Source organism: Melopsittacus undulatus, chromosome 6, assembly GCF_012275295.1.
Source record: "Melopsittacus undulatus isolate bMelUnd1 chromosome 6, bMelUnd1.mat.Z, whole genome shotgun sequence".
NCBI classification, from domain to species: Eukaryota; Metazoa; Chordata; class Aves; order Psittaciformes; family Psittaculidae; genus Melopsittacus; species Melopsittacus undulatus.
In genome coordinates this window covers 72,372,837-72,386,692 of record NC_047532.1, presented here as the reverse complement: position 1 = coordinate 72,386,692, position 13,856 = coordinate 72,372,837, and the positions used below count along the sequence as shown (strand labels likewise).

The 13,856-nt window shown below is 38.4% G+C and overlaps 1 protein-coding gene across 6 annotated transcripts in view; it reads right to left on the bottom strand.

The window, feature by feature from the left end:
- Positions 1–5,928: 5,928 nt before the first annotated feature.
- The window catches only part of ZNF644 (zinc finger protein 644), a 77,418-nt gene continuing 69,490 nt past the window's right edge, over positions 5,929–13,856 (bottom strand). For all 6 annotated transcript variants that reach the window (XM_031053517.2, XM_031053515.2, XM_031053519.2 and 3 more), the window contains 2 exons: positions 8,123–8,225; positions 5,929–7,627 (listed from right to left, as the gene is read on the bottom strand). In XM_031053517.2, the coding sequence (XP_030909377.2) occupies positions 7,435–7,627; positions 8,123–8,225 (296 nt within the window). In that variant the 3' untranslated portion in view covers positions 5,929–7,434. The remainder of the gene's footprint in view (positions 7,628–8,122; positions 8,226–13,856) is intronic.

Below are 13,856 nucleotides of genomic sequence, written 5' to 3'. Positions count from 1 at the left end.
TTTTGCATTGCTCAAAGAAGCTAACCAGCTGCTTCTTAACAAAAATCATTCAAGCAAATGCTCAATTTTCTAAATACTTCTATAGTTTCAGAAAGGCTGTCAGGGAAAAAAACCCACAAAACAAAGAAAAAAAAAAAAGAAGGAAAACCCAAAAGAAAGCAAGTGAAGCAAAGCCAGGAATCCATGTTTATGCAGACAAACCAGAAAGAAAGTACAAAATGTTCCCTTTCCCAGATGGGCTTATGCCCATGGGCTGCAGAAGGAGATGAGGGAGTTGCAGAGCACTAGGTACACTGGGTTTTTCAGAGTACTCTCAGTCCAGATGGATGTGGAAGGCATTGCCCATGAGCAAAGTCATCGCCAGTCCTGGGCTGGTACCAACCCTATAACCTGGGACTTGTGTTCTGTGTAATTCTTCTTCCAAAAACCTAAACATCTTCTCCTCCCCCATCACTTAAGTACAGGCAGCTGCTGCCTCCATATAAAATAAATCAGAAATCAGGCCATTAGCTATGCTTTTAAGTATACTAAGCAGTACTCTATCTGTGTTCACAGTGATATAGCTTATGGAACTTTCAAAAAAAGCATCACTGGTAGCTAGAGGTAAAATAAAGTCCTAGAGAACAAGAGAGATGAAAAACGAAGAAGAAAAAGCAAATGTGGATATAAGCAAAAACTGAGGAAAAGGAAAACAGACCAAGCTAGGAATGAAGATAATGAAAACGGTCAGGTTAGCAGCCCAGTGAGACGCAGCTAAGTACTATCCCCAGATGGGAACTGAGGCCTGAGGGCAAAGACATGAGTTTGGGATCCTGGAAGAACACTCACATTCTGGGTCAAGGTCTTCAGTCATTCATTAGCACTCATGGTCAGCTGCAGCCAGAGAACACTGAGCTTAGTACTGGAGATTATTTCAATAAGAAGAGGATGTTACCAAATGATGGATGAAAAATAGTGATTTTTTTGGAGGCAGTGAATGGTAATTCCTGCATGAACAGAACCCAGAATATTCAGGTCTCAGCATCAAATTTGTGATGGAGGAAACATGGGGGAAGAGCAGCTCAAGCTCCTTCATGATTGGACCAAATGCCTATGAATTTGTAGCACTTAAAAAGCACCAGTAAATGTACTTCAGATAGCAAAGGGAATGGTGCACTTTCAACACAAGAAATGGGATTTAAAACCTCTTTTCCTTGTCACTACCCATTTCTTTAACAATTTGGTATTAACATATTCCTTGGCTGCTCACCTAAGAACCATATTTGCCCTAACCTCCCCTGTGCCAGGAACCCAAATGCACCCCTGAAGATTTGGAGGCACAGCAAATGCAGCCATCAGCTGGATTCCAGGGACTACAAAAACAAGTGCCAACCTCAGGCTTATACTGTCTTCTCCTGTTTGCAGCTTCTGTTTCAACCTATGGATTTTTTGTTTGTTTTTTAAAAACCCCCCATTTTTCCCTGCTGCTTTATCCAAATAAGGGCCTTTTCTTTCTCCTACTTTCACACAATAGTTTTATTCAGGAAAGAGACAGATGAAAGTATAATTACTTGTCAGCAAGACTTGTACCTGTATGACATGGAATTCCTTGTTTGGTTAAAACACAGGTTAATGGTGTTGGCTTGCTTGCTGCTTCGACAAGTCACTTCTGTTCTGAAGCTGTTTCAAAGAGCACAATGGGATTCAGAGCTTCAGCATTAGCTGCTGCAGCAGTGAGGATGGATTTGGAGGAGTTTCACAGAGAGCTACAAACATGATTCACAGCTGCTGCTGGCTTAAAGATACGTAAACAAAAGTTTAACTGTGAAGTTTCCAGTTTCCCAAAAATAAGCTGTTTAAGAAGTGGTATATATATTTAGGAATATTCACCATATATGTAATGTAAGCACAGTTCGTGTTGCAGGTCTTTGACACAAAAACCAGAGAGATTATAGAATCATAGGGTTGGAAATTACCTTAAGATCATCTAGTTCCAACCCTGAAATCATTTCTTGTTCATCCCTCAGATCTTATATGAGTTAAAAGTGTACTTTTAAGTGAAGATACAGGACAGCAGTGCTGTAGTTTATACAACATGTACAGTACAAGCACTTTGCAAGCTGTGAGAAGGCTCCAGGGCTCCCTCCGTTCCCCCACTGGACAGTAAGAGTTGTAATCATGAGGTCTCTGGGCTCAGTTACCACAGATGCTACTTGCTTGAGTTTTAATTGCAGTAAAAACAGCATGCAGAGCCTGCACAAGAAAGGTCTTTCAGGGCTTTTATAGCAAACTTTGCCTCCTGCTAGAGAAAAGCATCCCTACAGGGATGCATTTACTCCATTTATTTCTAGCCAAAATAGCAGCATGTCAGCCCTTAGGTAACATGTGCAAACCATCTTCATAACCAGCAATACAGACCCCTCCACCTCTGTTCTGGCAGGTTGGGGCAGCCTGTGCTTGGGTGCAGGCACGTGCCAACTACTTGGACCACAAGGTTCTTCTACCTGGTACACTTAATTTTATTAACAAGCTTTATAAAAGGCTGTTAGCTGACCTGTATTACAATTTTAATCATAGAATGATACAATCAACCAGGTTGGAAAAGACCTTTAAGATCATCAAGTCCAACCATTACCCCTGCCAAGTCCACCACTAAACCATGTCACTAGGGGCCTCATCTACATGGGTTTTGAACACTCCCAGGGGTGTTCGCCTCCCCCCTCCCAATAGGGGACCAGGGCACTAATGTTACAGGGATTTTCTGGTTTGCTTTTTTCAATACAAGTTCATCAGCCTATAGTGCAACTAGAAATAAGAATGAGCAGTGCCAGTATGTCAACCCTAGCAAGACAGTGTGGAGGGAACCCCCACTCCAGCCCTTGTTTAAACAAGTAAACAGAACTGCCAACATTCTTTCATGCCAAATTTGACCAACCCCCTGCATTTATGTTCTCTGTGTGTGAGAATGACTTCTCACTGACTTCTCAATGACTTCTTTCATGCTGTAGCAGAAGGTGCAGAGCATAAGGTAGGTTGGGTTCTTCCAAGTACACTGGGTCCAGGAGCACACAGAAGGCACTGTGCAGCTCGCACTGTAGGAACAAACTACTTTTAACTGGGAAAGAAGGTGAAAAAAATAGACTCTGCAGGGTGAGAAGTGGGAGGATATGTGCAGATGAGACCTTTGCCATTTGTTATCTGTCATCGGATTTGGGCTCCTGTCTTGGGCAATAGCCTACTTCCCCAATCCTCATTCTGATCCCCAACACTGCAATGCAAATAGCATCTCTCTGCCTCACCTCTGACTTCTCAGAAGGCTACAGCCAACAAACCTGGCCTCTTCGCCTCGCCATGCAACTATTCAGGTTAGGGTGGAAGTCCCCAGGTTAAGCCAGGCATGCTGTGCAGCTCAGCTCCAAACAACGGGAAGAACACCAAGAAGCCTGCAGTGTTAAAAAGGAACATTTTATTGCAAGAGATTACAGACCTGGCACTATGGCCACGTTTCCATTACACCAAAATTGCTACCCATGGATCAGGCAACAGCACCTACAAAGCACGGTGGATTGAAATATCTAAAATCATAATGCAGGCAGGATTTTTACGGAATTACCATCCTAAAAGGATTTAAAAAACAAAGTCAAAACTATATAAACCAATGTTATTTTAAATATTCAACTGGTGTTTAAGCATTCAGGGCATTAACTACCGCGACGAAAAGTGGAAAAGTCTGTTAACCATAGTGCTCAACTAAACAGCTTTTGCACGCAGCCCTTACCACTTAGTTAAAAGAAAGTACTTGATATTTGCTGTTCATTTGCCCCACATTTGTTTTTCAGAGTCAGGTAGAAGATTTAGTGAGAAACCCTGTTTTAAAGCACTAACAATACACAGGAAATCCAGAACCACAACTGGCCCAAAAAAAGGCATTGGAGTCAGAACAGCTCTGTAGGAAAAGATCTCCCCTTCTCAGTCCCATGATGCTGACCTTTTCAAACTTGGGATGGATGCACTTCTCTGAGCCCCAACTCGTAACTCGCATTCCTTCTGGGATCCACTTACCTCAGAGACCTTGGTGATTTCCCTGAATGTGGCTGAAAAGGCAGGACTTTGAACAGACATATAGCGCAAACACGGAAAGTCCGTCCCAGGACATAAGCCCCAACTGTTACAATCCCCATCTTTGGCTTGTTACAAGCTTGCTCTCCCTACCCAATGGCTATTGTCTGGTCTGTGCTTTTCCTCCCATAGAGTCAGCAGCTCACTTCCTGCACTAGGGCTGGAGATGAGCCCTGGGAATGTGAAAGTTGGATCTATGGGCTGAGCTGGACTGCCTCAACCTGTGGGAGCAGCCCGCCTAATACAGCTCACAGAGTGCACAGGAAGCAGTACATGGCAAACGGCAATAAGTGCCCATGGATCTTTGTGAACCAACATTTGTTAAGCACTTGCCTCCATCTCCAAGTTTCCACACATACAGCCTAAACACACTACCAAAAACTGCTACACCACTGCAGCCTTCATCCCAAAGCAACCTACCTAACGGGAACAGACCAACACTTGTGTTTGCATGTGCAGTTCTGTTAGTCCAGTCCTGTGGCACAGACTGCCACAGAGCCTCTCAAGCCACGCATCTCAAAACATGAGATTTGTATCACAAAGCAACTGATTTAATTAACTGGCTTCTACCTGATTATTTAGAATGTCTGTAACTCTGGAAAGGGGGATTTTTTCCCCCCTCTTTGTAGGTAGTGATAGAAGATCTGTATTTCTAAACAGAAAACAAGAAAACAGCTCCACAGAGGACTACAGGTTAAAGAAAGCTCAAGAGTAACTCAACTACCAGTAGTTTTTAAAGACCATTCAGTCCACATCAACCATATATGCAATTAATTTAATAATCAGAAGAGTTCTAGAACTTCTGTATCTATTTCAAATTAGATTGTCAAGGATCTGATGAAAGCCTGCCACTGAAAACTGCTGCTCCTCATCAAAAGAATCTCATTTGGAAACTAATCGGCTGTAAAGCTCCCTGTTCTTCAGACACAACCTTGCATTTTAGTGTTACACAAAACAGTTCATTATTGGGATTTAACGAATTAAGTAATTCAGAATTAACTAGGGGTTTTGTCATTATGAACCTAATGGAGATCTTTGCTAACGCAAAATTCCGCATGGTATGGCTTCACCTTACAAGCATTCTTAACAATACTAGATAAATATCATTTGCACTTAATTGATTTATCTGTTAAAGAGCCACAAAATATGGTGCTCTCATAAGCACCTTTTTTGGTGAGAAGGTAAACAAGCACTCTATTAAAGCATTATAAACATTCAAGGTGATTCGATACTTCCCTCTATCCTGTTTCCACACAGTGCTGTCAAACTTCCATTTTCACTGTGTATAAAAGAATCCCACAATCACCCACTGATTTTAAACTTGTATTAGTCTGCATACACATAATTTGTCTGCAACACACTTCAACATCCCAGTTACCTTTCCTAAAATCTCTAGTTTTTTCTCCAGTACTGATGCAGATCTTCCAGCTAAAAAAAAAAAAGGGAATAAATTTTGACAATAAAGCTAAAATTATCTGTAGCAACTTGTATGGTAAAACATCTGACAGCACTGATTTAATGAAAGCCATGACAGATCTCGGATGGCTTTGTCTCAAGACCCTGTCCTGCACAGCTGAGCAGTTTCAGCCCATGTATTTCACCAGAACATTCACAAGCCTTGTCTGTTAACTCTGAGCTGTGCACATACAGGAAGACAGACATTTCCCTTCACATTTTCCACCAATCCAATGTAATGTGTCTGTGAACAAGTCAGTTTATTGCAAGTAAATGTATTTTCATTTAAGATAATGAGAAGATTCTAATCTCAAGCAAGACAAATCAATTTCACAAACTTAATTCACACAATGCAAATAAATGCTTCACATTATAGACATTTAGATTTTCTTTAAACCTTTTTATTTAGAGATTTTTCTGGTAAGGAGATATACCATAGGAAAGCAATTTCACTGGCAGTGAGGTATGTATATACTCTACCAAAATACTCCTCTTGTTTTAACTGCTTTTAGCTTTATTTACATATAAAGAAAATATCAATGCATATCCTTGGCTTAACTACAGTATCTGTTACCCTATATGAGTAAAATGAAATGTTACTTGCATACAAAATTGATTTGTAGAGGAATCTAATTTGAACAAAAATCATGTTCTGAAGACAGTTTAAATGAACAAACACAATTTATCATGACCAAGACACCTGCACCATATTTCCATCCTCACAGCACATTTATTTCAGTAATTCTGTAAGTAGGTCCTTAGCATGAGCATAGTGTTACAGTTTTCATACATATAATCACATCCAAAACAAGCTCTAAATTTTAAGTTGTAAACATTCTCTTCATATGTAGAAACATTTCAACCTGTGTTCGAATTCTCTAAAATGATCAATCTTTTAAACAGAATTATAAATGAAAAGTCTACTCTAACCGTGTAGTGAGCAATGCTTATTAGTACATTTCTACAGTGTTAAATAAAATAGTAGAGAGGCAAACTTCTGTAAGCGAGTCAGACTTTAAGTAAATCATCATAAAGAAACAAACTTGTTAACAAAAAAAAATGCGTTGTAATAAAGAAAGTTGGACTGAATCTAGTATGTTACAAAAACATAAGGGTAAATACCATCTTTGTTGACAAGTAGGAGGTAGCATGGATGCACCACTTTATTGTCAGTGAGAAATGCAACTGAAGTAAAGAATATTTCCTTACCACAAATTTCCAGTATTATGTACATATTTCTCTTAGAAATTTGTTTAAACAAGTTTCCCTCCACTTTTTTAGTACAAAAAGCCTCATGTGATTTAAAAAAAACACTTACACACCTAGATAGAATAGTACTAATTGCCCTATTTGAATGAAACAGTCTCTTGAGCTATGAAGTACATGATATTTAATGCCCTAAGTTGAGTAAATTGTATTAGCAGTTCTTGGTATTATACAAAACACTACATACATACAAACAAAATATAATAATATCTTATTTTACTATGTAATTCTTTTTTGGAATAAACAGAGCCTTGATTTGGGTAACACTAAAGAGAACATGGATTCTGTGTTTTATTAAAATCTGTCTTTTAAGTACCCATGTGCAACAATTTAAAAATGGCTGTCGTACATGTAATGGTCTTGTATTGATAGTGAACACAGTAACCGACAAAAACATAATAAACCTTAAAAACACATCTTCCACCCTATATAAAATATAAAGACTACTTACTGTAACTGTTAAGTATTCAATTTCTTTTGATGTTACTGTAATCCACTTCCTCTATTTTTCTGTCTTTAGCATTTATAAACATAATTTAGTGTAGCAATTTATTTAAAAAAATGACAAAGTATTTCAAATTTACATCCAATTAAAATTTAAAATGTTTCCTTGTTCTATGATGCTGCTTCTGCCATCAGTAAAGAAAACGAAGTTTCAGTAATTGAAGCAGGCTTTTTAAGTAGTGATGTGACTTCAACCATGCCAGCTCCAGTCCGTGGAAGATTTGCGTTGACAATGTGTCGCTGCAAGTGCTTTATCCAGTCTTCTTGAACAGACAAAGGTCCTCGAAAGACCAGACCACAAAACCTATGCAGACATTAAAATTATTCCATCAAGATATATCTAGCTCTACTGAAAAACTATAAAGACAAGACATTTAAGTGGAAAGTCTTAATTTTCTTGAGGCTTGTTTCTGTGTGTTTTAGCTGAAAACATTAGTAATTGAGTTCATTTACAGTAACTCTGAGCACAAACCCCTGCAGTTTATACAGCTTACACTCTTACATTTTTAACACTAGCAATAACAGTCTGTCCTTACATAAGGTTTCTTTTGAAGGACCGAATATTACTCAGACATGACCAATAAGATTTTAGCTAGAGAAACAGCTGGCAACCTAATGCCTGAGTATGATTGATTCAAGTCCTCTTGCTTAAGTTAATTAAAATATGTGACTTTCCCCCCTCCCTTATTATCCAATTTAATACAAACACATTTACAGGATATAATCTTAAATTTTCTTATGACTAACTTAGTGAGCTCTAAAGATTATTTTATTCATTCAATAAAATAATCCTATGTACCTGCATCTGAGTATGTAAACTTCATCAGCACTATGAGGTAATGGCAGCATTTTTTTCTTGCTTCCAGATCTTGATCTTGACTTCTTTTGCTTACAGTCTAAAGCTAGGAAGAGAAATTTCCGTATGTGAAAGTGATACTTCAATAAGGGTTAACCAGATATTTAGTAACCAGATATTTAGTAAGCATCCCCTATAGCAGTAGCGAAAAGACATTTACCTCCTTGTTATTCTACATTTAATTATAATGTAAATTGAAAACAATTAGAGTGTGCTCTAAGAAATTTACTGGCAAAATACATGAAGATTTTTTAGCTTAGCATAGTGCTTGCTCTTTAGAAGACTAGGTAATTTGACATTTGACATTAAACTGTTGTTTTAGTATCAGCAAGCACCTACTACCCTATTAGAGAATGCAACAGAAGCAAAGCACCATTGGTAATTCCCTTTCATGCATAAAATGCTGACAGAATCTTGGAACTTGTTTTGTGTTTCAAGGACCATTGTAAGACCACTCATTTTCAACCAGCTACAACTTCATAAAGTTGCAGCTTTCAGCTAATACAATCAAGAATTTCTAGTTTGAATAAACCACCTGCTATTTGTTTTCAACATAAAGCAAAAGTTCATTATTTTAAGTTTCAAATGAAGCTTCCCTCACTCCTGTCTGAATTTGAATGCATCTTGTAAGAATTATGTGCTAATCCTTCACAGTGGGACAATCAACAGGGATGGCAAAGACACTTTTGAAATTCAGTCTAAGCACTTGAAACTATGTATGAAATTAATGTGTGTGAACACGAAACACACAGCCACTGTGTTCAGTTAGCATTGAGGTCTGTACCTCCCATAAACATGCGATGGAAATCTGTAACAAAAGCTAAGTTTTACTTTAAGCAGCAGCCAAAGTTAGGGGATGAGGGAATTAATATTGTTATGATGGAAAGAGCTGATAAATGTCAAGAAAAAATCAAGATGTTTGGGACTGCTTGAACTGAGAAGTAAATCTAACTCTACTTTAAGACACTGACACTGAAACTCCAGAGAAACCTGAAAGACAGTAACAAGTGGTATTCTTGATACCACAAAGGCAAAATGCTATGCTACTAGAGCATCTTAACAGTAAAAGAAAAATCAAGTAATTGCTACACTTGTCTAAGTTTTGATCCCTGTAATACAAAACAGAAGAATAAACCTCAGTATTCTGAAGCATAAGACATCATCTGGTGAGGCAAAACATGCTGATTTAAAGAACACACATCCTGCATTTGTTATGTCCCCCAAATGAACACCCCTCAAGCTTTTACCCTGTAGCCAAACTGCTAACTTGTAGATACTCTCGGTATTTCCCAGTTTCATATCCAGATCTGAAGATTTCTATATTACCTAGAAAACTCAGAATGAATTTCTGAGGTTTGAAGGTACCAGAGAACTAATCAAGTAGAAGTCAGATATCAACCTGAAGAGACTTCCTTCAGAGCCTGGGTTAAGCCATCATTAGGAAGATGAGGCTCAATGGCATATTTTCTGATAGCAACAATGAAAGTCTGGATATAAAGGCAGTAACCTGAGGTGGCAGGGGAGAGAGAGAAATAGAAACGGCCAAGATAACTTCTGGAAAAGTGAACAAGCAATAGGTTCTTAATGTTTTATGCTCTCATCAAAAGCTTATTCTTTATATAATTAGGAAGAAAAAAATCCAACTAACTTTCAGGCTATAGGAACTACCAAGTAGTATAAATACTTGACATACTGCAACATCAGTAACAACACTACCAGACATGTAAGCACATAAAATACTGAAACCCAGATACCCATTCTCAGAAGTGAAATACTTGCAGGAGGGGCAACATGTCTGAAGCAGTTATTACAGCAAGAGCTTTGCCATTACTGCTCATTTTTTTCAGAACACTGTGGGAAGGAGGGAACAGAAGTCAGTATCTGAATGCAAACACATCCATAGTTGCATCTGATGTCAGTTAGCTGATGTCAGCTGATATGAGTAAAAAAGAAGGGTAGTAGACAGCAGGCTCTTTCTACAGCAGCCTCCATGCATTTGAAACAAGAACTAGCTTATTTCCTTCACACTGGCAAATATAAGACATTAATTCCCATCAAGAAATTAGATTCTGCTCACATACACCCCAAGCATTCCACGGAGCTTTCACTTTCTTGCTAAACCTGAATTGGTCTTCTGCAACAGAGCTCCTGAAACGTAATGGATTTGTATGTATGTAATATTCTAAGAAAAAAACCCTGTAAAGGTACTGTGTAAGCAAACAGACAGTGACGCAAACAGAACTACCATATTGTTTGAGAGGTAGTTTCAACTTCCTTGAAAGGTACCTTTTCCAAGAACAATGAGAAAACAAGGAAAACAAAAGAATGGGCATCTTCTCTGAGCCATTTAGGACTGAAGCTCCAGATAAAGCAATCACAAAAACAAAGGACAGAAAATGTCACTGTAAAAGATATCAAGAAAAAAACATTCAGATCACTCAATGCACTCTCCCAGTAACTTCCGTAAGACTGTAAGTAGACTTTGCCTGAGCAAGAAGCTGTTACCAAAAGACAGCAAGTACTAAGAATACTAAACCTGTGTTCTGCAGGATTATTTTTTGTTCCCTTTTTCTTTTATATCTAGTGAACGTATTCCTTCACTTCTTAGGGGGCACGAAGCAGTGCAAGTACATTTTGAAGTTACTCCCATGAAGCAGGAAATTAAGTGAAGAAAAAGTAACAGCTGGGTAAAGCTGATTGAAAAATGTAATTCCAACACCAGTTACCAGAGACATGTACCAGTAACTGTCACATACATCCACTGTCTATCCAGTGAGTAACAAGTGAAGTCACATGCACACATTTAAGTACTCTGTTGATACGACGCTTACAAGCAAGCATCAAGTATGTCACGCTATTGCCTCACCTGTAAGAAAGCCATGTTCTGACCAAAAAGTTACTGTTCTTCCAATCCTTTACTGTAAAACAAAGCATGACCTTCTCAGAAAATATGTTTTTATCACTTTCAGGAAGAGCCCAAGGATATTCCATTCTAGTAAGCAGCATGGAAATTGCAGCAAATTGCCAGAGAGACACAGGAATGACCTACCATTAATGCCTACTTTGTGGCTATCAGAGCTCCTAAACTCTCCTCATTCTCCATAAAGGTTTCTTTTTGGAAGAAGTATCCAGTCTCCTTCCTTCAAGCTTGGCTGCCCAGTGTTTCCTAGTTGCTATTCCAAAAACTATTTGTAAACAACCAATTATACCACTTCATCAAACCTGCTCAAAAAAAAAACCACACGCCAAGTAAAAAGATTGCACATAAACCCCTTCTTTAACTCTGTGGCTGCTTATCAATAAAGACTACAAGCAGATGGAGATGGGAGGCTTAAATGAGCATGCCTAAGACAACATGAACTAGGAAAGTCACAATTATGGGTCCTTCATGTCGTAATATTTGGTTTGTAGTTCACAATTGAAGGGCATCTATGCTAAATTGCACAGAATCATGCTCCACTTCTTGATGTCCCCCAACACGGAACATTTCTCATTTCAGGAAGACTGAAGCTGGGTCTTTATCCAGACTTCATTACTTTTGCCACAGCATATGTAAGCTAACACAAGCAGAATAACTGCACACATAAATGGATCAATTAACCATTTAAAAACATTGCCAATTAAAAAGTAAATGAATAATGAATTATCAATCAGTTGCAATCTATTATCATCAATACTGCACAGTAAAATGTATTTGAAAAACCCCTCCAGTAATTTACTACCTGAAGGATTTTATGGGGTACTAAAAATCAGCTTATTGTGCTAGTTAATCAGTTGTAAGTGGAGCAGCACAGAATACAGACATGCAAAGCCAGTGGACCTCAGATCTCTGCTGTAGTTGCATATGCTTCCACGGTCAACTTTCCAAAGCTACACTTCTGACAAAGCAGTATTAGAAATTATCTGGAAGCATAACGGCTGCATGAACTGCTACCTCAGTCATACTATTGGCTCAAAGGCCAAATTCCTCGCTTCATATTCTGTTGTCCTCTCCCAAACTTCTGGAAAAGCAGTCTCCATCTACGGAAGCAAAGACTGAAGGAAAGAATGGTGATTCCCAGAAGACAACAGCTGGAAAGAAGAGACTTGAGAATGTGAAAATAGCCAGCAAAGAGAAGATGTAAAAAGCCAGGGTGCAAGAGAGTATCAAAAGACTCAAGGGAGAAGGGGAAGGGGCCACAGAGGCCTAGAGAGAAGAAAAGGAAGCCTGGATATACAACCGTACCAAGAAGAGTGAGATGCACTGTAAAAATCTTGCATAAAGTCTGCCAGTGCTCTAATCAGAAGAAAGAGGCAAATCTGCCACATCCTTTGAGAAACACTGATGTGCTGCTCTTAATCGAAACGGGTATACAAGACTGTCATCTACTAAAGACGAGCGATTTAATAATTATGTTGTTCAAAATTGGACCGCATAACAACAACAACAAATTCATGTTCCACTCATCTGAAGATATCTGAAGACCATGATGCAAGCAGATACACAGGTAACTATCCAAATGGACCTAGATAAGGATTTGCTATAAAGTGGATCCATACTGCGTAACTACAGGCATTAGTAGGCAAATTAAGTTTAATAAACACTAACGTAGGAAACGCCAACAGCCTAGAAAATTGCACATCTGGGATTTTTTCTTGAGTCCATTCTTAAGATCTTCCGTTATGCTTAACTATGTGTATTGTATCGCTAAAACTGTCAAGTTGTATTTGGAGTAAAAAGACACCCCCCCCAACTAAATGTGATCCGATTACTGACTGAAGAATCAGAGCATCTGCTAGGAAAGCAGTGTAATAGGCAACATCGAAACCATATGCAGACAAACTGCAAAACTGAGCAGAAGACTAGTACGTTAGCTAATGTAGTGCTGGGAAAGGTCTCCCTTTGGTGATGTGCAGAGATCACTGCACTTCTGTTACTAAACACTAGTGCCTAGACAGCTTCTGTAACAACTGCCAGTTAACAGAACTGCAGTTCATGTTTGCACACAATTACTGACCTACAGCAAGAAACTGAGATAACTATTCAACCAACATGATTTCTCTTTTTGGTATTTATGTTTACTTTAGAAGATATAACAAAGGCTTTGTGAAAGCAGAAGGAGCCTTCTGTATGAACATATCCTCATTGCCTCCATATAGGTTTCAGGCTGAAGCCAAACCAAAGACATCTTGTTCTCAACTCAAATAAACTTTTAATAAAAAAACCCTGAGATTCCCCAAGAGCAACACTCATAGCAAAGTTTAAAAGTAGTGTGTGCTAGTGAAATGTTGCATTAAAACATCTACCTTCACTAAAGTTTATAATATAAAGTGGAATATCAAATAAAACCATTTTTAAAAGCTTATTTTTCTGGTCTATGAGCCTTGCATTGAGCTCGCTCAAATGAAAAGTCAACAAGCAAAGCTTACAAACTTTGCAGAGTTATAGTAGTTTTAATAGTAATGACTAAGTTAACATTGGTTGCATGAAGTTATAGCTAGAGCTTAAGCCTAAGTCACTGGCTTCAGTGACAGGCCTTTAACCACATGATACAGGCTATTTATCTCCAAGTTTATCCACATTTATTTATCAGCTCCAGCTTCTGCAATCAAAAGATTTGGGTTGTTTTAAAGTCTTGTTTCTAACTTCTTTTTTTCAGCTTTGTTTCTAACCTCATTTTGCTTCTAACAAACTTCT